The sequence below is a fragment of the Aulonocara stuartgranti genome (genome assembly GCF_965226115.1).
Source record: "Aulonocara stuartgranti genome assembly, chromosome: 4".
Lineage (NCBI taxonomy): Eukaryota > Metazoa > Chordata > Actinopteri > Cichliformes > Cichlidae > Aulonocara > Aulonocara stuartgranti.
This window is the reverse complement of record NC_138942.1, coordinates 37,321,785-37,348,819: the sequence shown is the minus strand read 5'-3', so window position 1 is coordinate 37,348,819 and position 27,035 is coordinate 37,321,785. Positions and strand designations below refer to the sequence as shown.

Below are 27,035 nucleotides of genomic sequence, written 5' to 3'. Positions count from 1 at the left end.
TTTTCCGTTGGGTAACAACGATGTGAGGAGTTAATGCTAAGTAGGCTGCTTTTAGAGGCTTATTCTAATTAGGGCTGAATAATTATTAGTAGCTAATGCTAATACCGTTTTCTCTTTCCTTATAACAATATGAGCAGCTAATGCTAATTTGATGTGAATTAGCATTATATTAGTGAGGAGTTAATGCTAAGTAGGCTACCATTAGCAGCGAAAGCTAATTTGAGGTGAATAAGCATTAGTAGCTTATGCTAATACCCTTTTATCTTGTGTTATAATGATGTGACACTTTTCTCTGCTAAGGATTTGTGTGACCATGATGGAAACTCTGATAAGCTAATGCTGCTAAGCTAATGCTGTTTATGGGCCCTGTTAGAATCAATATTTCATTCTCATTCTGTTGTTTGACAACAATAACAGAAAAATGTGCACTTGAGAACAAATTTATTGTGAATTCAGCTGTGAATGTACAGTTTGTCATTATTTAAGCTTCCATTTCCAAATGTTAGCTGACACTTTATTAGGTACACTGGTATCTATATCAGGTACACCTGTGACCTAAATGTTCCTGCAAACAGACTCCTTGGAGACCCCTACATAAATATCCATGAACTATCCAGCTAGACTAGTGTGTCTGTCCCTGAAAATATTCCTGCATGTGTGATTGTTCATGTCTCATCTGCAGGAAGTGAGTGAAAGACACAGGAAATGTTTCCAGCTCTTCCTCCTCTATCAGACATTCTTCATACCTGAGAGTGTCCAGTCTCCAGCCTGGATCCTTCAGTCCAGCCGACAGCTGCTTCATTCCTGAGGGACCTGCATGATTGTAGCTCAGGTCCAGCTCTCTCAGATGGGAGGGGTTGGAGCTCAGAGCTGAGGCCAGAGAAGTACAGCCTTCCTCTGTGATCAGACAGCCTGACAGACTGCAGACACACAAAACAACAATCTATCTGTCAACAGTTGTTTTCTCTTTGTCACAATAACATCTATCCGTCCATTGTAACTTTAGGGCGATCGTGGCTCAAGAGTTGGGAGTTCGCCTTGTAATCGGAAGGTTGCCGGTTCGAGCCCCAGCTTGGACAGTCTCGATCGTTGTGTCCTTGGGCAAGACACTTCACCCGTTGCCTACTGGTGGTGGTCAGAGGGCCCGGTGGCGCCAGTGTCCGGCAGCCTCGCCTCTGTCAGTGTGCCCCAGGGTGGCTGTGGCTACAATGTAGCTTGCCATCACCAGTGTGTGAATGTGTGTGTGAATGGGTGGATGACTGGATATGTAAAGCGCTTTGGGGTCCTTAGGGACTAGTAAGGCGCTATATAAATACAGGCCATTTACCATTTACCATTTATTTATAAGTGACAATACCCAACAGACAACAACAGTCATCTGAAGCTGTTTAACAGTGTAAGGTAACCGCCTCCACTGTGAGCAGCACTTGGTGATGGTGGGAAGAAGAACTCCCTTTGACACAAAGATCCTCCCAGTGAAAACAGGCTCCAGGAGGAGCATCTACCATGACTGGTTGCAGGGTGAGGGGAAAGAGAAGAGATGAGCTCAGAGAGACAAGAACAAAACAGAGAGACAAAAGTTAAGGACATGCAGTAGTGACATATAAAAGCATCAGGAGTGAAAAGTGGGGAGAAGAAAGCAGAGCATCATGGGAAGTCCACCAACAGCCTATAGCATATAGCAGCATAACTAAGGGATGGTTCAGGGTCACCTGATCCAGCTCGAACTATAAGCTTTATCAAAAAGGAAAGTTTGAAGCTGATCTTCAAAGTAGAGAGGGCGTCTGTCTCCTGAACTCAAACTGGGAGCTGCTTCCACACCCAGTCCAACATAGCCAGGCTTTCTTTGCTGCTTTGACAAAACCTCAAATCCCAGTCAGAGATGATGAGCATCATCACAGTGATGATCATTTCTCTGTAACCCAGGCTTTCTGCTTCAGGATCTGTGCACGCTCACAGAACAAGGAGACCTTTCACTAAATGGATGGACTGAGCTCAGCCTACAGATGAACTGGTGCCAGAGATCATAAAGAACATCAAACAGTCAAATTCAACACTTTTAATGGAAATATGAGATTGATGCTGCAGACAATCATGAACCTGCTGAATTCATGAACATCAAGAATGCAGCGAGTGGTAAAATAAAGATTTGACCTCAGTGTGCTCAGTGTTCCTGTCTATTCCTAACATATTCCTAACATGATAGCTGCACTTTAGAGCTCTAAAACTGGAACTGACACATATTTAAACTCTACATGTTACTCAGTACATCCAGTTCTGACACTCGCCCACAGTCCAACAAAGGAAACATGGAGATCACATCAGTTTGTCACCAAAGTCTAATTATTAGGGCAACTTAACCTGTTATAATCTCGTTAACTCATTAACTGATTAACGTCAGCAATTATTTTAATCACAGTTTTTAAAATCATGATTATTGTGAAAGTGCTCACTGGCTCTGAATATAAAAGCCATGGGTCACAGGAGGGATGTTGATCAGTGCTGGCTTGAAATGGGCGTCATTATGCGTCTCAGCCAATGGGAGCATTGAGGGTGGGCCTAATACTACTGCAGCGCTCACATGACCCAGGACAGAGAGAAAGGGGCGGGGACAGAAACATGGAGACAGGTACAGATCTTTGACATGTTCATTTTAAACTGCTCCAGGAGGCAGTGTTGATACAACTAAAGTTATCTGTTGTTGAAGAAGTCGGTCTGAGGAACGTTCTTAGGATCAACAAATGACGGCATGTATGAGCCTCAAGACGCAGCGTCACAAGAAGAACACATGAGCTGTAGAAAAAGGAGAGACTACGAAAGCCACGGCGTTACAACGTGAACCAGCTGTTGGTCTCTCTGGAGACTACTGGGCGTGGCTGTGTAACCATGGTTACCTGGGAGTTACAGAAACGTGCAGAACATATGATTCATGTTGCACAGCAGTGGGACATTTGAAATAAAGTCAGCACACTCAGTACAGATAGTGCATCAAATATGATGCTGCTGCCAGACGTCTGCCTTTGAACACGTCCCTGCATCGCGCACAACACCAAGGTTGCCATGGCAATCACAGCTGACAGGGACAAAGTGCACAGCTGGAAGCCTGCAGGTATATTTAACATGATGTATTTCTCAGTGTCCTGTCGGTGTGTGAGAGACAAACAGCCTCTGTATGTGTGTGTAAATACAGCATGAATATGTAGAGGACATGTTTGTGGATATAAGTAAATGAAAGCTCTGCGTCATTTGAATCTTTGACTCTTGTTTCTGTTGCAGGTCTGTGACTGAACTTCTGGGAGGAGAAACGTTGGTTTCATGCTCTGTGATTCTGTGTTTTGTCATCTCTCTCAGGTGATGGAGAGCTCAGATGATGACCCCTGCCTACGTGGCCACTTCAACTGTGAGAGACAGAATGTGAAAAAAAAATCCATGAATCCACATGGTAGGATTTGTAAAGAATTTATTCGTAAATCAGGGTGGAAAATAAGTATTTGGTCAATAACAAAAATACAACTCAATACTTTGTAACATAACCTTTGTTGGCAATAACAGAGGTCAAACGTTTACTATAGGTCTTTACCAGGTTTGCACACACAGCAGCTGGTATTTTGGCCCATTCCTCCATGCAGATCTTCTCGAGAGCAGTGATGTTTTGGGGCTGTCGCCGAGCAACACGGACTTTCAACTCCCGCCACAGATTTTCTATGGGGTTGAGGTCTGGAGACTGGCTAGGCCACTCCAGGACTTTCAAATGCTTCTTACGGAGCCACTCCTTTGTTGCCCGGGCGGTGTGTTTTGGATCATTGTCATGTTGGAAGACCCAGCCTCGTTTCATCTTCAAAGTTCTCACTGATGGAAGGAGGTTTTGGCTCAAAATCTCACGATACATGGCCCCATTCATTCTGTCCTTAACACGGATCAGTCGTCCTGTCCCCTTGGCAGAAAAACAGCCCCATAGCATGATGTTTCCACCCCCATGCTTCACAGTAGGTATGGTGTTCTTGGGATGCAACTCAGTATTCTTCGTCCTCCAAACACGACGAGTTGAGTTTATACCAAAAAGTTCTACTTTGGTTTCATCTGACCACATGACATTCTCCCAATCCTCTGCTGTATCATCCATGTGCTCTCTGGCAAACTTCAGACGGGCCTGGACATGCACTGGCTTCAGCAGCGGAACACGTCTGGCACTGCGGGATTTGATTCCCTGCCGTTGTAGTGTGTTACTGATGGTGACCTTTGTTACTTTGGTCCCAGCTCTCTGCAGGTCATTCACCAGGTCCCCCCGTGTGGTTCTGGGATCTTTGCTCACCGTTCTCATGATCATTTTGACCCCACGGGATGAGATCTTGCGTGGAGCCCCAGATCGAGGGAGATTATCAGTGGTCTTGTATGTCTTCCATTTTCTGATGATTGCTCCCACAGTTGATTTTCTCACACCAAGCTGCTTGCCTATTGTAGATTCACTCTTCCCAGTCTGGTGCAGGTCTACAATACTTTTCCTGGTGTCCTTCGAAAGCTCTTTGGTCTTGGCCATGGCGGAGTTTGGAGTCTGACTGTTTGAGGCTGTGGACAGGTGTCTTTTATACAGATGATGAGTTCAAACAGGTGCCATTCATACAGGTAACGAGTGGGGGACAGAAAAGCGTCTTACAGAAGACGTTACAGGTCTGTGAGAGCCAGAGATTTTCCATGTTTGAGGTGACCAAATACTTATTTTCCACCCTGATTTACCAATAAATTCTTTTGTTCTTCTCTTGTTAGAAAGATGCAGTCCCAGCAGTTAGCTTGTCTGCTAGTTAGCTGAGAGCTAGCTCAGTTGTACATTGAATACCAAACCGTGTAAACCAGGGGTGTCAAACATATGGCCCGTGGGCCAAATCCAGGCCTTGAGATAATTTCGTATGTCAAATATTGATGAATTTTCAGGCTTGCTGATAATCAATGTGAGCACGGCTGAGATGTTATTCTGATGAGCAAACCATGTGGCCAAACACTTTAAGAGACAGACTGGGATCATGCCATTATGTGAAAGAAGACGGAAATGTCCCATAGACAGCAAGGGTAGTGGTAGAGACCAGTACACAGAGAAATGGGAGCTGTATTGAAATGCAAGCGTGTCAGGAAAGAGTGAAAAGGCAAAATGAGCAGCATCTGGCTGCATTTCAGTGATATTGGAGACCACAAAGCTGAGTGCAACATTTATACAGGAGATATACAGGAGACGCTGAGAGCGGAACTGATAAAATTAGGAGCTGGCTAAAGTGAGACCCATTTTTATTTCCACCCATTTTCCATTGTGGAGGACAAAAGGTTTCAAACTGGTCCAGGTCTTAAACCTCACGTGTTCTTCCTAATAGCAGTAAATGGATAGAAATAAGGCTTTTATGAAAACACTGAATAAAACTTGCTGCCTTTAAAAAGACTAAATGTACAGTTCAGTATTGAATACTACATAAAATAAACTATATATAAAGTGTGTCTGAATGGCAGAGATGCAGAAATATGTGCATATAGCACAGAGCCACGGCTCAGTGTCTGAATGAGTCTCACAGACCTGAATGTGCTGTTGAAGCCATTTATAATTATAACGTAATTCTTTACTCGTTTGATCTGCTCCTTACCACAAGCCACCAGACGTAGAAGGTTTTGGACTTTTAACTATATTTTCTCAAGTTTTACAACTTTTCTGACTGTTAAAAACCTCGTTATGGCCATTCATGCTGTACAAAGTAATTAGACATGTGTGGTATCTACAGAAACGTCAGAATCTCAGCTAAAAGTTCACAAAACCATCTCAACAACCACCAAACAGCTGAAACAGCAGGTGAACAGATCACACAAAAAAGATGTAAACACAAATCCCCCTGATCATCTGTTTTTTAAACATGAAGCGTCGTTTTGGACGTTCATTTACTGCTGGTTCAGTGAATTTTGGTTGGACAGTGATGAAACCTGCAGCCTCAGAATCTGTGAGAAGTCTGCTTTCAGCTCGCAACAGCATTGTTGTGTTGTGTGGATCCACCTCTGCAAACTCATCACTGTTTCACCATCATGTTTCTACTTAGACAATAACAAAGGAAGCAGTTCCCAGGAACTACTTCCTGTCTTGTTAACATAAGAGTACGTTGCCCTTCAAAACACCTCCACTTCTCCTCTTATTAGAGGACTGCCTTATTATTAATCTGCTAATTCTGTCAGTTGATGAAAGAAAAATGCTTGATCTCACCTGAGAGTTTCCAGTGTACAGTGTGGACTCTTCAGTCCTTCAGACAGAAGCTTCACGCCTGAATCCTTCAGGTTGATGTTACTCAGGTCCAGCTGTCTCAGATTAGAGGTCTGAGAGCTGAGACCTGAGGCCAGAGCTTCACAGCTTCTCTCTGACAGGTCACAGTGACTCAGTCTGAAAAATAACAGATAAACAATTACAAAAATAAAACACTTATGTTGAAGCGTAATGAGATACTATTATATTTAGCAATATTTCATCTTGTTTTTGTCAAGAAACTGAGCACTGATGCAGAGCAACATGTGGAGAGAATCAGAGGAGAAGAAGTGAAGAGAGAACAGCAGTAAAACAACACTGAATTGTTCAGTGTGCTTTTGATATCAACAGAATGTGTCAAATTTCTTTATTTTGTATTTGTTTTAGTAGAATTGATGATTATCACTTAGATAACAACCACAGGCCAGGTCTAAATTGCACTTTGGTGACAGTTACACCCAGAAATATTTCAGAAACGTGGACAATTTGTGCTCCATTGTATTCAGTATTGAACAAACCGAGTACCGATGACCACTTAATATTTTTGATATTTTATTTGAGTTGTTCCACCTGATCTGTGTTAACTAAAATAAACATTTAAAAGCTAAAGCTATGATCACATATGTACTTACAGAGCTTTGTTGGAGGCTTTGACCACTGGCAGCAGCCTCAGAAGAGCATTTTTAAAGGCTCATGTTCTCACTTAGATCATTTATTTCTACTTACATTTCATTCTGGGAAAAATGGGGATTACTTTGAAAAAGGGAACTATTTTCCCCAAAAATCAGCCCTGGATTAGTAAATCACTCCAACATGTTCTCAGGCAGAAGAAGCTGTCTTGTTATGAGGGAGAGAAGAAAAGTAAGTAAGTAAAACTTTATTTATATAGCACGTTTCAAGATAAAAATCACAAAGTGCTTCACAGAAGCTAAAACCTAAAAATAAAAATCAACTAAAAGCAAGTTTAAAAAGATGGGTTTTTAGCTGTTTTTTAAAAGCGACCACTGAGTCCACAGATCTCAGGCTCAAAGGGAGAGAGTTCCACAATCTGGAGGCCACAGTTCCAAAAGCTTTGTCGCCTTTTGTTTTCAGCCTCGTGTGTTGGACAGCAAGCAAGCCCTGGTCACATGACCTCAGGGACCTGCTGGGAATGTATGGATGTAAAAGTTCACTTATATATGTTGGTGCTTGTCCATGCAGGGCCCTGAAAGTCAAGGTCAAAACCTTAAACTGGATCCTGAATTTAATGGGGAGCCAGTGCAGCTGAATCAGCAGGGGTGTGACATGGGAAAACTTGGAGGACTTGGTCAGAAGCTTTGCAGCAGCGTTCTGAACAACTTGCAGACGATCCAAAGAGGCTTTACATAAACAAGTAAACAAAGAATTACAGTAGTCCAGACGAGATGAAACAAATGCATGAATGACAATTTCTAATTCGGAGCGCGATACAATGGGACTCAGCTTAGCAATGTTTCTCAAATGATAAAAACAGGAGCGAACCAAAGATTTTACATGGGCATCCAAAGTCAGAGCTGAGTCAATACTAACACCAAGGCTCCTGATAGACGGTTTTGCAAATGTAGCAAGTGGACCTAAGTTTTCCATAACACCAGGTACAAAATTTTTAGGAGCACAAACAAGAACTTCAGTCTTCTCCTCATTTAGTTGAAGAAAGTTTCCAGCCATCCAACATCTAATGGAGTCTATGCGCTTGTGCAAAATCTGTAGCTTGGAAACATCATGGGGCTTAAAGGAGATGTATACCTGAATATCATCTGCATAGCAGTGATACGAAATGTCCTTAAAAGTGCTTAATAAGTGTTGAAGAGGAAGTAAATACAGTAAGAACAATAAAGGCCCCAAAACTGAACCTTGCGGCACACCATAGGTAAGAAAAGTAGAAGAGGAACTGTACTTAGAGGTAGCCACAGAAAAGGATCGTTCATGCAAATAGGATTCAAACCAGTCCAAAGCAGCCCCTGATATACCCACCCAGTCTCTCAGCCTATCTAGCAGAATATGATGGTCCACAGTATCAAAGGCGGAGGTCAGGTCCAACATCAACAGAACGGAGCATTCTCCTGCGTCACATCTCATCAAAATGTCGTTGGAGACTCTAAGAAGTGTAGTTTCAGTAGAATGAGCTCTACGAAAGCCAGATTGGAATTTATCCAGAATGCTGTATTCATCTAGAACAGCTATAAGCTGCTTAGCCACAACCTTTTCTAAAATCTTAGAAATGAACGGTAATTTTGAAATCGGTCTGTAGCTACTGAGAAGAGAAGCATCAAGCTTAGGTTTTTTTAACAGTGGGTGAATAACAGCATTCTTACAATAAACAGGGACCTGACCAGAAACCAGTGAGGTATTGATAATTGTGAGCACACAGGGACCAATAGACTGAAAGACATTTTTAAACAAAGATCCAGGTAAAATATCAAGAGAGCAGGAGGATGCTTTCATTGAATTAACCAACTTGACCAGCTCAGGTAAGGACGCAGGTAAAAATCTTTCTAACATTACAGGCCTAGCTTGAGTTGGAGCAGACAAGAGAGACACAGAAGGAGAGATACTGTTCCTCACGTTACTGACTTTTTCAACGAAGAAAGAAAGAAATTTTTCACAATATTCATTTGATGAAATTGGGACAGCAGGTGGAGCAGGTGCAACAATATCACTAATGGTGTCGAATAGTACCTTAGGGTTACCTCTGCTCTTAGACACTAAGTCTGAGAAATAGGCCGCCCTCGCATCTCGAACTGAAGTGTTAAAAGAGACTAAAAGGTCCTTTAAATGAAGGAGATGGACATGCAAACGCGTTTTCCTCCATAAACGCTCAACCTTACGGCAGCAACGCTTTAAGAAGCGAATGCTGTCATTTGACCAGGGAGACGACTGAAACCGGAGCTAGTCTAACTTTGACAGGACAAACATTGTCTAAAATACAAAGACAATGATTATTAAAAAGATTTGTTAAAAAATGAACATCGTTATAAGGAGATAAAACTAAATTAAAAGCATCGGAAAATTTAACAGCACTAGAGGAAGTTAAGATGCGAGAGCTAACCACATGTCGAATAGGAGAGAGGGACAAATGGAAAGACAGGTTAAAAAGAATACAATGATGATCCGAAATAAAAATGTCCTCAGTACAAATAAAATCAATGTTTAAACCTAAAGTAAAAACAAGGTCCAGTGTGTGTCCTTTGGTGTGTGTGGGACCAGACACATGCTGAGTAAAATGAAAAGAATCCATGACGCTAAGGAAACCTCTGGCAAAGAGAAAACAGAAAAGCAGCTAAAATCAGATGTAAAAGTAAAGCAGAGCATGAGCTGAATAAAGGACACTCAAGGCTGGCTTGGAAAGGAATGAAGTCCATGGTGGGGATGCAGAACAAGGAGCAAAGATGAATGTGATGCTGAATCAGCAGAAGACTTGGACTCATTTGATTCCAGCTTTTTTTAATTTATTTTTTTATTGACATTTTAGAATCACTATACAATACCATCAACTTCAGCTTTCTTTCAGTACATATATATTTTTTATTTTTTTCTATATTTAAACAACTAAAATATCCATACAATAAGAATGAAAGAAGAAGAAGAAAAGAAAAAGAAGCAAAACAGGAAACAACAAACAACATAAATAAAAAATACATAAGGAAAAAGAAAAAGGAAAGAAAAATAAATAAATAAATATAGGGAGTGTGTTTTTGTTTCCATTAATGTAACTAATTTTTCCTCTAGTCTTCTAGTAGTTAACAAAGTCAAAATCTAATGCAAAAGCAAAAACTGGCCTGCGTTTTCTAATGTAGTCCATCCATTTCTTCCATCGTGATACAAACAGGTCGCTCTTGTAGTTCACATCTGCTGTCATTTTCTCCATTCTGTAAATGTCCAGTGTGATGTTCATCCACGTGTTCATAGCTGGGCTCTCTGAAGAAAGACATTTTTTTGTGATGGCTTTTTTGCCTGCTGCCAGTAAAATATTAAACAAGTATTTATCGTTCTTTGTCCATCCTTCTGGCATAAGTCCAAAACGTAGAGTTTTACTTTCCAAAGGTAAATATCTTCCAAATGTCTCGTGTATCGCTGCATGTATTCCCTTCCAATAAGTTTTAATAACATGACAGTCCCAGAAAATATGATAGTGATTTGCATTTGTATTTCCACAATTTCTCCAGCAAGCGGGAGGGTTACCTTCATAGTGAGATTTTTGGAGAGGTGTAATAAAATATCTTATCAGGCATTTCCACCCAAATTCCCGCCAGCTCTGTGAGCTGCTACATTTCCATTGATATGCCCATATTGTTGTCCATTCTTCCTCCTTTATCTCTATTCCTCCCTCCATTTTCCATTTTGTTTTGATATACAAGGTTGAGTGTAATTTCATATTTGTTAATCCTTTATAGAGGTCACCTATAATACCTCTATTTTTATTTGAACTGCCCTTTTAAATACATCTAGCAGCTGTTTACTCAATTCAGCCTTAGCTTTTATCGTTTTATTGACAAAATGCCTCATCTGTAGACATCTATAAAAATCCTGTGTTTCTAATGAATATTTGTCTTTCATTTTATCAAAACTAATTAGTCTGCCTTCCTCCATTACCATACATAAAGCTGTTAATCCTTTATATGTCCAATCTTTGAATCTGGTGTCCAATTTATTTGGAGCAAAATGTGTGTCATATGCACACCACTTAAGAACTGCTATATCCTCTTCTAGTTTATATTCTTTTATTACTGTTTCCCAAATTTTAAAAGTCAACTTGATCCATGGATTTTCAATAGTTTTTATTAAATTTTGCAAGCTTCTGTCTGCTATAATAGCTTATATGGGGATGGAGGTCAGACTCTCCTCAATAACTTTCCATTGAGCGTCATATGAAGGATTACATCAGCATATCATAGGCCTTAATTGTGCTGCCCAATAATATTCCCTAAGAGAAGGTAAGCCCCACCCCCTTTTCCTTTGTTAAGTTGTAGGGTTTTAAATCTAATTCGGGGCCTTTTTCCTTGCCATATGTATCTTGACAAAATTTTATCCCATTCATTAAACTGTTTCTGGTTAATTTCTATTGGTAATGTTTGAAATAAATATAATAATTTAGGAAGAATATTAATTTTAATTGAGTCTATTCTAAAATATAAACTTAAATATGGAATTAGATCAGAATCAGAAGACCCTTATGAAAAGGATATCGAGGGAACAGTTTACCCTGCCCGGGATAGGGTTACCGGGGCCCCGCCCTGGAGCCAGGCCCGGGGAGGGTGCCCGAGGGCGAGCGTCTGGTGGCTGGGCCTTAGTCCATGGGGCCCGGCCGGGCACAGCCCGAAGAGGAGACATGGGCCCATCCTCCGGCAGGCCCACCACCCGCAGGAGGCGCCATAGGGGTCGGGTGCATTGTGTGCCGGGTGGCGGCCAGGAGCGGAAGCCCTGGCGGACTGACCCCCGGCTGCCAAGACTGGCAATTGGGACATGGAATGTCACCTCTCTGGTGGGGAAGGAGCCTGAGTTAGTGCGTGAGGTTGAGAGGTACCGGCTAGATATAGTCGGGCTCACCTCTACGCATGGCTTGGGCTCTGGAACCAGTCTCCTGGAGAGGGGCTGGACTCTGTCTCAGTCTGGAGTTGCCCCTGGTGAGAGGCGTCGGGCTGGGGTGGGTATTCTAATATCCCCTCGGCTTGCTGCCGGTACGTTGGGGTTTTTCCCGGTGGACGAGAGGTTTTGTTCCCTGCGCCTTAGGGTCGGGGAACGGTTCCTGACTGTCATCTGCGCTTATGCGCCGAGTGGCAGTTCAGAGTACCCAGCCTTCTTAGAGTCCCTGGGGGGGGGGGGGGGGGGGGGGTGCTGGAAGGTGCTCCACCTGGAGACTCTGTTGTCCTGCTGGGAGACTTAAATGCTCACGTGGGTAATGACAGCAAGACCTGGAGGGGCGTGATTGGGAGGAACGGCCTCCCTGATCTGAACCCGAGCGGTGCTTTGTTATTGGACTTCTGTGCTAATCACAGTTTGGCCATAACGAACACCCTGTTCGAACATAAGAGTGTCCATAAGTGCACGTGGCACCAGGACGCTCTAGGCTGTAGGTCGATGATCAATTTTGTAATCGTATCACCAGACTTGCGACCATATGTTCTGGACACTCAGGTAAAGAGAGGGGCTGAGCTGTCAACTGATCACCACCTGGTGGTGAGTTGGATCAGGTGGCGGGGGAGGACGCTGGACAGACCTGGTGCACCTAAACGCATAGTGAGGGTGTGCTGGGAACGTCTAGCAGAGGCCCCAGTCCGCGAGATCTTCAACACACACCTCCGGCAGAGCTTCAACAGCATTCCGAGGGAGACTGGGAACATTGAGTCCGAATGGACCATGTTCAGCGTCTCCATTGCCGAAGCTGCTGCATTGAGCTGCGGCCGCAAGGTGGTTGGTGCCTGCCGTGGTGGTAATCCCCGAACCAAATGGTGGACACCAGAGGTGAAGGGAGCCAACAGGCTGAAGAAGGAGTCCTATCGGGCTTGGTTAGCCTGTGGGACTCCGGAGGCAGCCGACAGGTATCGACAGGCCAAGCGGAATGCGGCTCGGGCAGTGGCTGAAGCAAAAACTCGGGTGTGGGAGGAGTTCGGAGAGGCCATGGAAAAAGACTTTCGGACTGCCTCGAAGAGATTCTGGCAAACCGTCAGGCGTCTCAGGAGGGGAAAGCGGTGCTCTACCTGCACTGTGTATAGTGCTGGCGGAGCGCTGCTGACGTCGACTGAGAAAATTGTCAGGCGGTGGAAGGAATACTTCGAGGACCTCCTTAATCCCACTGACATGTCTTCCGAGGAGGAAGCAGAGTCTGGGGATGAGGGGAATGACCCACCAATTTCCGGGGGCGAGGTCACTGAGGCAGTTAAACAGCTCCTTGGTGGCAGAGCCCCTGGTGTTGATGAGGTCCGCCCCGAGTTCCTGAAGGCTCTGGACGTTGTAGGGCTGTCCTGGTTGACACGCCTCTGCAATGTTGCGTGGAGATCAGGGGCAGTACCTGTGGACTGGCAGACCGGGGTGGTGGTCCCCATCTTTAAGAAGGGGGACCGGAGGGTGTGTTCCAACTACAGGGGGATCACACTCCTCAGCCTCCCTGGGAAAGTCTATGCCAGGGTGCTGGAAAGGAGAGTTCGTCCGCTAGTCGAACCTCGGATACAGGAGGAATAATGCGGTTTTCGTCCTGGTCGTGGAACACTGGACCAGCTCTTTATCCTCTCGAGGATACTTGAGGGTGCATGGGAGTTTGCCCAACCAGTCTACATGTGTTTTGTGGACTTGGAGAAGGCATTCGACCGTGTCCCTCGGGGTGTCCTGTGGGAGGTGTTGCGGCAGTATGGGGTGTCTGGCCCATTGCTACGGGCCATTCAATCCCTATACAACCGTTGCAAGAGCTTGGTTCGCATTGCCGGCAATAAGTCGGACTCGTTCCCGGTGGGTGATGGGCTCCGCCAGGGCTGCCCTTTGTCTCCGGTTCTGTTCATAATTTTTATGGACAGGATTTCTAGGCGCAGCCAAGTGGCGGAGGGCTTTCGCTTTGGTGGCCTCAGAATCTCATCTCTGATTTTTGCGGATGATGTGGTTCTGTTGGCTTCATCGGGTGAGGGCCTCCAGCTCGCACTGGAACGGTTCGCAGCCGAGTGTGAAGCAGCGGGAATGAGGATCAGCACCTCCAAATCTGAGGCCATGGTTCTCAGCCGGAAAAGGGTGGAGTGCCCACTCCGGGTCGGGGATGAGTTCCTGTCCCAAGTGGAGGAGTTCAAGTATCTCGGGGTCTTGTTCGCGAGTGATGGGAGAAGGGAGCCGGAGATCGACAGACGGATTGGGGCTGCAGCTGCAGTAATGCGGACGCTGCACCGGTCCGTCGTGGTGAAGAGGGAGCTGAGTGTAAAAGCGAAGCTCTCAATTTACCGGTCGATCTACGTCCCTACCCTCACCTATGGCCACGAGCTGTGGGTAGTGACCGAAAGAACGAGATCGCGGATACAAGCGGCAGAAATGAGCTTCCTCCGAAGGGTGGCTGGCCTCTCCCTTAGAGATAGGGTGAGAAGTTCAGCCATCCGGGAGGGGCTCAGAGTAGAGCAGCTGCTGCTCCACATCGAAAGGAGCCAGCTGAGGTGGTTCGGGCATCTGACAAGGATGCCCCCTGGGCGCCTCCTGGGTGAGGTGTTCCAGGCATGTCCCACCGGGAGGAGGCCCCGGGGCAGACCCAGGACACGCTGGAGAGATTATATCTCTCGGCTGGCCTGGGAACGCCTTGGTATTCCCCCGGATAAGCTGGAGGAGGTGGCTGGGGAGAGGGAGGTCTGGGCCTCTTTGCTCAGGCTGCTGCCCCCGCGACCCGGCCTCGGATAAAGCGGATGAAGATGGATGGATGGATGGAATTAGATTCCATCTCGCTATATGTTCCTTAATTTTTTTCTGTATTGGTAAATAATTTCGTTCTAATAGTTCTGTAAGATCCTTAGGTATTATGACTCCTAGATATTTAAAGTACTCTGTTTGCCATGCTAATTGATACTTATACTTACTTAAGCAATTGTGTTTTACTCATATTAACCCTATATCCAGATGGTCGACCAAAGTATTCAAATGATTGCATTAATTTAGGTAAAGAGTTTGATGGTTGACCCAAAAATATTAAAATATCATCTGCATAGCAGGCTAATTTATGCTCCTTTTCATGGATATTAATACCTTCTACTTCTTTATTTTGTCTTATATATTGAGGCAATGGTTCCAGATATAACGCAAATAATAATGTAGGGTGGCTGTAGCTCAGGTGGCAGAGCAGGTCAGCCACTAATCAGAAGGTCGGTGGTTCGATCCCAGGCTGCACCCTGGCTCCATGCCAAATATCCTTGGGCAAGATACTAACCCCGTGTTTGCCTACTGGTGGTGGTCAGAGGGCCCGGTGGCGCCTGTGTCCGGCAGCCTCGCCTCTGTCAGTGTGCCCCAGGGCAGCTGTGGCTACAATGTAGCTTGCTATCGCCAGTGTGTGAATGTGTATGTGAATGGGTGAATGACTGAATGTAGTGTAAAGCGCTTTGGGGTCCTATGGACTAGAAAAGCGCTATACAAATGCAGGCCATTTACCATTTAAATGTCATTTCAAGTTTAACATGTTTGTAAGCTTGTTTTCATACCATACAGAAATGAACAGAAACCCAATGTGATTTAGAAAATGGACAGCTGTATTCCAATTTGTAGTAAAGGTTTACCAGTATGGTCCAGTGATATATTGTGTTGTGGGAATTAAGCAAATGCTGTAAAGGCATGCAAAATCTACCATTTCCAACTTATACTTACCACCCTCGTCAGAGTAACGCTGTGCAGAAATGAGCAGCTGATCCAATTCTGTACTCTGAGACAGATTTTTGCAGTCTTTGATGATCCTTGGCTTGAAGAATGTTGGCCACTTTGCAAAGAACTTTGCAGACACTTCCTCCCCAACAAACAGCATTGTGAAGTCTTGGTCAATCTTAAACACAAAGTGTAACAACAGAAACAACACTTTAACAAGAAAACAAACAAAGGAACCACAAAGCGGTCATTAAATCATTTTATGCCTTACCAAGCCAGGTGTATCCAGAAATCTTGGGAAAAGGTCCAGGACAGCAGAAGCTGTGGCAGGTTCTTGAACCAGTTTTTGCCTATGTTGAAATGTCACCTTCATGTTGTCTTTGACACGTTTCATGTCAGTTGAGTACCTCTTCCTTGCATTTATCACCTGACAACGGCCTCACATTTGAACACAAGTTGCGAAGAGTCTTGGGGCTGTCTTGAAAAGCTGACTTTGATTACTTCCTCTCTTCTCAGGAACCAGCATATCACCACCTTCCAAGAGTAAAATAAGGTCCAGCATATAACACCATTTCTTTGCAAAATATCTAGCATGTCTAGTCCCTTTAGACTGAGCTTAAATTAATTTTGTTAAGAAAAAACATCCTTGGTCCATTTTTAAGTAGTACAAGCTGTGTAACATGACTGCAATACAGTATTCTCTCAACTATCACAGGGGTTAGTAGGAACCATATTTCTATTTTATTATTTTTATATATTTTACGCCATAAAACCCCTCCCCACTCTCTAACAAACCCTAATATAACCCTGTTATTCATTTTTAGACTAGAAAATGCTTAATGTACCACAAACAAATGTAAATCTAAAAAAAAAGAAAAATACCTACTGGCTACAGAAATGCGCACTATGATGAAATTCCCATAATTTACAAGATGTAGGGGCCATTATAGTGTAATGTAACTCCCAGGTTACCCTTAAGCATCCTAGTTCACCTAAGGAAGGGTCTCAAACTTAAATGAGCTGTCATCTCATTGGAGGGCTACTTCAAAAAAACAGAAACCACAAAGAAAACACCCACAAATATTCCTGACAATGTAGCGTTTGGTTTGTTCGTTTTTAAATTTCAAATATTGTATCACAAGACAAAACTGCAAATATGAACGCATTCCCCCCCCCTCACTCTTAACTAACCGATGCCTTTAATTGAACTACCAAATGAACACAATGGTCCTCTCTTTCTGGTCAGACACTTTGCAGCACTTCTGCTTTAATTGTGTTCATATTTAACAAAATAAAAATGCAGAAATAAGTGTTCACATTAGTTTTTGACTCTCGCTGAACTAACAAAGCCAATCAAACCACCTGTTTGTACTCTCTTGTTACCTCGGCCAGGTCCGCGGCTCTGAACCGTGGTAATGACACCTCTGGCTAATACGTCGGGTTGTCGGGCTTGTAGCTTTACTGTCAGCGAACACAGTGTACAGTCGAGTCTTAACAGCTTTCTTACAACCAGGCACTCATTTTGGCGGCAGTGGTTATTATTATATTTACATGCTCTCTTCTTCCATTTCTCCTCGGTAACAGCTCCTACTTTCTCCCTCTCTCGCGCTCAAACACACAACGGGAGGGGCAGTTCCACGTTCTCCCCGCAGCACGGACTACGCTGCCTATGAGGGCCCGTAACACTCTGCCCTTATTGCCTTCATATTAAATCATTTTTGGCTAATGACAAAAAAAAGTCACTTTAAGGGCCAAATTGCATTATACTTCTTCACCTCACCTGACCTGACGTGGGCCGTAAGTGGCCTCTGGGCCGCGAGTTTGAGACCACTGACCCTAAGGCTTTAGCAGTTTAATTCGAAAATAAATAAAAGGCATTTAATAAAAACTGTGACATATATTAACAAGTAATATTCATTACAGTCTGCCAACAGCCAGATTATGCTAAATGAATATTAGGAAAGAAACTGGTACTTTGCAGAGTTCTAGCTAGCAGTAGCCCAGCTTAACAAAAACAGTTAAAATTCAAATATGACACTTAAAGATGATGTATTTTGATATAAATAATATTTTTTTACTAGTTATCATGTTACCTGCTCTAACATCAATCTAAAACTTAATATTTAACCGAATAAAACTTACCGCAGCAGCAAGAAAAAGTGGCGACCGAAGATTCTGGAATGCGGAGCTCCACAGGAAATGAAGGTGTGGTCTAATTTAACACCCACAGTGTTAAAATGCAGTAACGACTAAAATCCACACTAACACTTTTCAGGAATCAACTCCCGATGTGTTATTTTAACTCGATTAAGTGTTGAACTAACTCGGAACTCTGTTGAATTCTGCTAACACTGAAAAATCAACACTGGCATTTTTGCTGTGTGGCCACAGTGCAACCCACAATGTGTAACTGACACTATTATATTGCATTATGTCACATTGTTACATCTTTTTAAAAGCTATTTGTGGCCTTGATTTTGGGAGCTTCAATTGTCTGACTACAGCTACCACACAGTGGTCACTGATATCATTTGCGAAAACCCCAGTCTGAGAATATTTATACGGCATATTAGTTAAAAATAAATCAATAAGTGATGACTTTTCTGGGCATTTAAGATTTGGACGAGATGTGCTGTAAATTAGTTGTGTGAGATTATATGAATCACACATGGATTTAAAACTGTCTGAGGCAGAGGACAACCAGTCCCAGTTGAAATCTCCGGCCAGCACAATTCCATTAAAATCTAAAGTAGATAGTTTTTCACTAAGTGAAACTAAAGCCTCACTACTAGCAGAGGGGGGTCTATAACAGCCCACAATGGTAATAAAATAGCCCTTGAAAAGTTGGAGCTTGAGGGCAAGAAGTTCAAACTGTTTACGAACAGGTACCGATGAATCGACAGTAACATGGAATTTGCTTTTTACATAAATTGCAACACCGCCACCCTTTCTGGGGCAGTCGCAACGGAAAAGATTATAGCCCATTATTGCAATGTCTTTGTCAATAATTGATTTAGTAAGCCAGGTTTCTGATAATATAAGAATATCAGTATCTAACTTTCATCCAAATTTTCACAAAATCAAGTTTGGGAAGAAGACTTCTGACATGTAAATGAGTGATACCAAGACCTGTTCGAGTTTTAAAATCACAAGGAGTACTTAAGAATTTGCAATCTGGACCAGGATTAGGTTGCACATTTCCAGATAAAAGAAGCAGAAGAACAACAAAACATTTTCTTTTCACAGATTTTTTTTGTAGGATTACAGACTGATTTCTCTTAGTTCCCAATCTCTTTGGGGGGGGGGGGAATGGGAAATAAACCAGTAATATGGAATGAATAAATCAGTTAAATCAGTTGAAATGAGATCTCTACTGATAATCACGTTTGAGAAGTTTCTAAAAGATGTAAAATCCCACCTTGTTCCCTTTGAGAGGAGTAAGAAGTATGGTGTCTCTTGCTCCACAGACTGTTCCTGCACCTCATGTAGACAAAAAGTGGTCTTCATTACATGGTGGTTCTGGGAATACAGGGAGTGCAGAGTTATTAGGCAAATAAGTATTTTGTCCACATCATCCTCTTCATGCATGTTGTCTTACTCCAAGCTGTATAGGCTCGAAAGCCTACTACCAATTAAGCATATTAGGTGATGTGCATCTCTGTAATGAGAAGGGGTGTGGTCTAATGACATCAACACCCTATATCAGGTGTGCATAATTATTAGGCAACGTCCTTTCCTTTGGCAAAATGGGTCAAAAGAAGGACTTGACAGGCTCAGAAAAGTCAAAAATAGTGAGATATCTTGCAGAGGGATGCAACAGTCTCAAAATTGCAAAGCTTCTGCAGCGTGATCATCGAACAATCAAGCGTTTCATTCAAAATAGTCAACAGGGTCGCAAGAAGCGTGTGGAAAAACCAAGGCGCAAAATAACTGCCCATGAACTGAGAAAAGTCAAGCGTGCAGCTGCCAAGATGCCACTTGCCACCAGTTTGGCCATATTTCAGAGCTGCAACATCACTGGAGTGCCCAAAAGCACAAGGTGTGCAATACTCAGAGACATGGCCAAGGTAAGAAAGGCTGAAAGACGACCACCACTGAACAAGACACACAAGCTGAAACGTCAAGACTGGGCCAAGAAATATCTCAAGACTGGTTTTTCTAAGGTTTTATGGACTGATGAAATGAGAGTGAGTCTTGATGGGCCAGATGGATGGGCCCGTGGCTGGATTGGTAAAGGGCAGAGAGCTCCAGTCTGACTCAGACGCCAGCAAGGTGGAGGTGGAGTACTGGTTTGGGCTGGTATCATCAAAGATGAGCTTGTGGGGCCTTTTCGGGTTGAGGATGGAGTCAAGCTCAACTCCCAGTCCTACTGCCAGTTTCTGGAAGACACCTTCTTCAAGCAGTGGTACAGGAAGAAGTCTGCATCCTTCAAGAAAAACATGATTTTCATGCAGGACAATGCTCCATCACACGCGTCCAAGTACTCCACAGCGTGGCTGGCAAGAAAGGGTATAAAAGAAGAAAAACTAATGACATGGCCTCCTTGTTCACCTGATCTGAACCCCATTGAGAACCTGTGGTCCATCATCAAATGTGAGATTTACAAGGAGGGAAAACAGTACACCTCTCTGAACAGTGTCTGGGAGGCTGTGGTTGCTGCTGCACGCAATGTTGATGGTGAACAGATCAAAACACTGACAGAATCCATGGATGGCAGGCTTTTGAGTGTCCTTGCAAAGAAAGGTGGCTATATTGGTCGCTGATTTGTTTTTGTTTGGTTTTTGAATGTCAGAAATGTATTTTTTTTTTTTTTTTTTTTTTGTCCCGTTTGGATCTATAGCATCAGAATTGTTGTCTTAAGGCCAAGAAAGATGCCAAGCGGATTTATTTTACCAAGTGGATCATCATGGCCTTGCCATATTGGTCCATTTGATTGACCTTTATTATAATTATGAATTTATTTTATTTTCAGTTGCTACAAACGGGACAGACGTGACTGGGGGATAGGACAGGGAGAAAGAATGAAAGAAAGAGAGGGAGAGAAAGAAAACCAAAGGGGAGAAGAGACGGTGAGAAGGGGGGAAGAAAGAAAAGAAAAAAAAAACAAACAAACAAAAAAAAAACACCTGGGTCACCTGTATGGAGAAAAAAAAACAGAGGAGACAGCAAACAACAAAGAGCAACATAATAAAAAAAAAAAAAAGCACCATCACAATAAACTAGCTAGCCATAGATATCAGTAGATACTAAATAATAAACGATATTGTGCAGCACGCAAGATAGACAGCGCACAATGTGCTTTGAGGCAGCAGCCAAGAAAGCTTTAGTCCGCGTCTGTGAATACCCGTGTGTACACCTGTGTGCACACCTGTGTGGATCAGCATGCTTGTATTCCAAAGGTTTCTCCATGTAATGATCTGCTAGGGAGTGTGGGGGGGCTAAAACTAAAAACAAACTAAAAACTACTTCCAGAAACATTCAGCTTTGATATTAATGAGTTTTTTGGGTTCATTGAGAACATGGTTGTTGTTCAATAATAAAATTATTCCTCAAAAATACAACTTGCCTAATAATTCTGCACTCCCTGTATGATTTAATTATGTTCATTTCAGAAACATGTTTTCTTCAAACTCCTGTAAATGTAACAGGCATCCAGTTTCTCTTTTTTGAGTGAGTGATTAAGAACAAACAGATGTTTCTATATGGAAACACTCTGATTGTTCTTCAGTCCATCGTCTGATTAACCTGACGTTCATATTTCTGAGTGGAACTAAATGATTCCTCCATCAGTTCTGTTCTCTCTGTATTCAAGTGCACCATTTGGACTTCTGTTGTTTCTGTTTGATAACTTTAAGTATTAAAAAACAAACCCAGTCTTCCACGTGTCACTTTACACCTGATCCCAGTGATATTTCATTCATTTCTGATAAAGTCCAATGGTGTTCATTTATCTGTGCTTAGAGAATTAAAGGCAAACAGTGTTCTGTAAACTTCATTTATAACTTTAATTCTGTGCCAGTAGCTCCTTAATATGACTTTAGTTTGATCAACCTGCAGCAGGTTTCTGCTCAGACTCTGCCACACACACATGTTCTGACCCTGCTGATTCCTGCAGGTCATTTAAAGGAGAGCAGCCTGTGAGTTTAAAGAAAAAAGAACATTTCGGGTCAGATTTACTAACGTCTGCAGCAGCACAAATACTTCTTTAGATGGTAAAAAGCTGACGGATTTACTGACGAGGCTCAGAGTCAGTTTGGGACTGAAAGCTGTGGACACGGGGATTTTTGTGTCCTTATGTGTTTGTAAGAGTTTCACTTTCAGGAGGAGAAGATTTAAACGAGTCACACAAATGTGAACTACAATGTCTGTGACACACAATTTATGCAAACTGCATGAAATCTGACCTGAAGAAATCCAGTCTTCTGCCTGTTGTGGTTGTTACTAGGGATGGGTATCGAAAACCGGTTCTTGTTGAGAACCGGTTCCCACTGTTTCAATTCCTTGGAATTGTTTGCCATTTTTGCAAACGATTCCCTTATCGATTCCAGTCGCCCCGAATGACGTCACCGCGTTGCGGAGCGTCATTTACCTGGCAGGAAACACGGCGCGTAAGCGGCTCAAATGCTCAAAAGCTTGGTTATACTTTACGAGAACGGATGACAACAGGGCAACTTGCAATACTTGCAAAGTAGATGTTTCATTTAAGGGAGGAAACACTACGAATATGCAAAAGCATTTGCTCACAAAAGACACGATGACCTTAAATGAATGTCGTGTTTTTAATTCCGCTCCGGACTCGTGAATCTCAACCCAGCAGCAGCGGTAACATTTGCACGTCCTCTCCCGTTAATGCGGCAGGTAAATAATCAACTAACGGTGCATATTATGTTAGCGCGATCTGCCTTATTACAAACCTGCTATTACTGTGCATTTAGGTGACCATGACGAGAGACAGAGTCTGGCTCAGATGCTGGCAGTTCTTGCTGCAGTCTACCGGTAGCGTCTCCTTTCAGGCAGGATAGACGAACGTCACCGAGCAGTGACTCAGTTTGTGGTCAAAGGCTTGAACCCGTTTGCCACAGCAGATGATTTTCAGTAAGTGAATGTGTTTAATTGTAGGCGGGGACATTACTGGATATTCTTGTGTAATTGCTACAGAATAATTTATGTTACACTTTGTTATTGCTACAGAAGAATATTTATTTTATTATTTTACATTTACAATTTTTTTCCTGGGGATCCTGTGACACCCCATTGAAGAGCCGTAGGCTGGATCTCTTAAGATCTCACTGTTGGGTTTGTAAGGCCATGTTACTCCTAAATTTCTATCTTGTTCAAAGAGAAGATATAAAACAAAGCTCTAAGCTAATCGACCTTAGTGTTCTCCTTTTTTAAAAAGAATCGATAAGAGAATCGAATCGTTAAACAGAATCGAAAGTGGAATCGGAATCGTGAAAATCTTATCAATACCCATCCCTAGTTGTTACAGCTGCTCGTAGGAGAGTTTGTTTGTAGGAGGTGGAGATGTTCTCAGATCAAGTGCGTAATCGTCTCTTTGTGTAGACGCTAAAAGCTGTGAGCCAAAACTCTCTGCTCTGAAACTCTTCACTCAGTCCTCACGCTGAGAGTTTAGAGGCTGAACTTCTTGTTCCTCCATAACACTGTTTTCATGAAACAGCAGAAATGAGCTTGTGTTTCTCAGCAGTGCGCACACAGAGAACCGATCCTCTCTGCTCAGTCTGAACAAATCAAAGTGAAACGTCAGTGAAAACACAGCTGCTGATCAAACTGTGTCAGATTAATGCCTCAATGTTTCACTGTGAGGTTAAAAAATACATAAAAATGATTTAAAGAAGTAGGAGGCAGATTTTCACAATAAGAGCACTTTGTTTTTAATTCAGTTAATGTCAAACTGTCATCAACACCTCTGTGTTGTCTCCGTCTCTGAGCAGATTCAGGCATTACTCAAATAATAAAGGCTTTCTTTCACTATTATACTTTTCATTAGTCTCCAGGTTGATGATTATAAACAGAATTATTAAAGTTTTTATCATTTCAGGCTGAAAATCAACATGAATTTGGTTTTAATCAAAGAAGCTCCTTTAATGTGTGTCATTAAAATCCTCACACAGGCTTAAAAAGGCGACATTAACATTAAAATAAATGAAAGAAGCTTCGGCTGAGAGCTTCATGCAGTCATCATCAGCAGCTCATAGCAGCCACAGCTCTTTATTACGCAGCTTTGCAGGAATTAAAGTGGCTGAAGTGTCAGAGTTTGTGTGAGAAGCTGCTTCATGGACAGCTGTACACACGTCTTTATTATTTCTTCATAAATCAAACACACAGGTTTGTCTGCAGATGATTTAAAGTGTGTCGTTGTGCAGTTAAAGCTGTTTGTGTGACGCCCTGACCTCCTGTGAATGAAACAGCCAATCAGATCCATCAGAGAGAGAGCAGGAAGTGTTGTGTGTTTGTGACAGAACAAGGAAACAGTGATGATGATGAACATAAAGATCCTCTGATGACGTGCTTGTGTTTCCTGTTACAGTAACGCTTGTTCATCTGTTGCTCTCCTACACTTTCCTATTGTTGAGATTATTCTGTTATCATATGTTACCTTATATATGTAATCAAAGTAGTTGAATTATGATACTGCTGTAGATCATATTATACCCTTTAATATAGAGTGTGTGATCAGTATGTAGTTTAGTCCTCATTATACTTTTGAGTTAAAAGAACATAATCATTTTGTAGTTCATTAGATAAGTGTGCATCACTCTGTATCCTTGATCGGCTGTGAATGTCTTATACTGTTTTCTTGACATGCTTTACTGCTGAATCATCAAGAGAAGGTTGTAAGCAGGAGACTTGGTGTCTAGGGAGATAGACAACATTCCATACCCCCACCTTTGCAGGGAGCAGAAGGAGCAAGGAGCCGAGGTCATAATTTAGGCGCCGTAAGAGAGAAAGAATGTGAATGTTTAGGCTTTTACGACTAGGTGGGGGCCACTAGAGAGTATAAAAAGCTGAGTAACCCGTCACCATTTTGAGACATGCTGCTGACCCTCTGCAGGCATCTCTCCCGTCCGGACGTTGTAATGCTCTTATGTGTTGAATTGTATGGAAATAAATGATTGTTGATTGAGCATTTATACACCGAGTATTGTCCTTCCTTCAGCCCAAAGATTCAAAGAATTGGGATTTTTAACAACTTGGTGCCGTGTGACCCGGATCTTTGGTGTGCTGAGGAGGTGCAGATTTGGCCTTTGGTGAGATCGTGGGGCGAGGCGAACAGAGGACATGTCCAAAAATAAAAAGGTAAGCACAGCCTGTTGTATTATAAATACCAAATGTGCATATTGGGCTTTCCAAATTAATCTGTTCACTGAGTTACACGTATTTTCACATTAAATTTGTCGGTGTCTGGTTTTTGGCGCAAGATACTAACAACATAAGTTGAGGCTAAATTCCAGTGTGTTAAATAAACTGCTTCTACCGAGATACTAATAACATACTACGTTGGACTAGTTGCAGCCCACTTTACCTTCCACATTTAACTTAGTCTAAAACTGGCTTCTGTAGCAATAATACATTAGAATTTCTTCTGGAGACGCGGCCATAAGTTCAGTACATTGAAGTCGAGGTTTCGAAGTTTGTTTATGGTTACTGTTAAGTCCTTGCTCCTGCTGGCTATGAAATAGAAGTTGTTTAAGGAAAAGCAGATGCTGGCTCACGGTGCAGTTAAACGCTGGCAACGCCGAAAGCGCAACACGTCCGTAGGTTTTGGTTTATGATACGGCGTGTTCCGGTGGTACGGCCGTGAAGTGCAGTAGTGGTTGGTGCTGTTTTCAGTACATTGAATAGAGGTTTGACGGTGGTTTATGGTGTCTGTCGAGTCATAAGGGCTGCGGCCGTAAAATAAAGTAAAATTTTACTTGCCAAGAAGTACATAGAGCAAAACCTGGTTTATGGTGTCGGGTATAACTTCAGGGGACGCAGGCATCACTTTTATGATGCGATTTTGCCCCGTTGTGGCGGTCATAACGCAGAGACAGGGGTATTTGGTCTTTGGTTGTTGTGTTTCAAAAGAATTCTAACAGTTGAGCTCAGAGGTTTCTGTGCAAATTTCTGCTGATGAGGAGCGCTCTCTGTGTGTCTCACTGTGGGTGAGTGTGTGCAAAGCGCGCTCTGGGTGCTGTTTTGTGTGACGCGCGCTCTGAGTGTGTTTCTGGTTGTGAAGTGTGAACACAGTCACAGTGACGGTTGATGTGTTTGAATAGGAGGACATTAGTGCGAAGAGGATGCTTTAAGATCTAAGGTTGACGCCTGGTGTACCCGTGGAAACTAATTTGTTCAAGGTGTGGCGACCCTCCTGGTCGTGGACGCGCGGCCAGGCCCAGCGGCGTCTGGATGCCAAGATGGCAACTTGGGAACTGAGGACTCCCGCATAGCTGCAGAATAACTCTGGAACGGCCGTGTAATCACGGGTTCACATTTATTCTGGAATAGAACAAGAGAATGCTTTTACATCTAAGGTTGAGTTCTATCATAGGTGAAATATAAAAAGGTTGAATTCCTCGTTTCAGTGGTTGAAATTGTTGTGTGCCTGTCCCCTGATGAGTGTGAAATTAAATAAAGAGGGAATTTGGAGCCACATAGAGATAGACGGGCATAATTGGGTTTATTACTCTGTGGTGTAATAAGAAAAATAAGAATAAAAAGAGAGATGGTAAGAGGTGTGTAGTGGAGAATTATAGAGAGAGGAATGTGTTGGGAGACTGGCGTGCAGTTTATGCTGTCAAGGTGGGCGTGTTGCCTGCTTATCTGTTTAACATGTGATGAAAATGAAATTAAATAAATCTCTTAGTGTGTTAATACAGGAAGCTGCGGACCTGGACCAACTGCCCCCACAAGCACAGCGGCCGAAGCAAAATTATAGGTAATGGGAACCACACCCAGCACGAATCAGCAGCTGTGAAACAGACAGCAGCGAGGAGAGAATTAGAGGAGGAATGAAGGTTTTAAGAGCACATGAAATTCGGTTGAATTTTGGGGCCAACGGACTTGTGGAGGTTGGGAAGGCGTCCGGAGCATCACAACAAAAGGTGAAACAAAAACACACACAAGCAGAGAAATGTGAGAGAAAGGCTCCTTTTAAGGTAACGCCTAGTTTGAGAAAAAGTTAAAATTAACCTGCCTGCCTACAAAATGCACACACATGCAATGAAGAAACAGCTTACACTCATGAACATGTGAAGATTTTCCAACAAGGTTAAAGCAGTGAAACTTAACATACTTCTGTTGTTAAATAATAAAGTTTATACATTACTGACAAAGAAACTCTCTGGGTTGCAGGACAACAATTTAACAAAAAAAAAAAAGAAACACTGGTCTAACCAACCAGGCAAGACACAACAAATTTAGTGGTAAAAAGAGTCAA

The 27,035-nt window shown here is 42.9% G+C and overlaps 2 protein-coding genes across 2 annotated transcripts in view; both read right to left on the bottom strand.

The window, feature by feature from the left end:
• LOC309704923 (uncharacterized protein) overlaps positions 1-27,035 on the bottom strand; it is a 535,689-nt gene that overhangs the window by 286,918 nt on the left and 221,736 nt on the right. The gene's annotated exons all lie outside the window — the stretch shown is intronic.
• On the bottom strand, positions 623-10,215 carry LOC309705615 (uncharacterized protein; the record flags this gene model as incomplete). The annotated part of the gene is made up of 4 exons (XM_082531527.1): positions 623-920; positions 6,230-6,403; positions 6,898-6,955; positions 10,131-10,215. The coding sequence occupies 4 exons, from the start codon at positions 10,213-10,215 to the stop codon at positions 623-625; spliced, it is 615 nt and encodes a 204-aa protein (XP_082387653.1).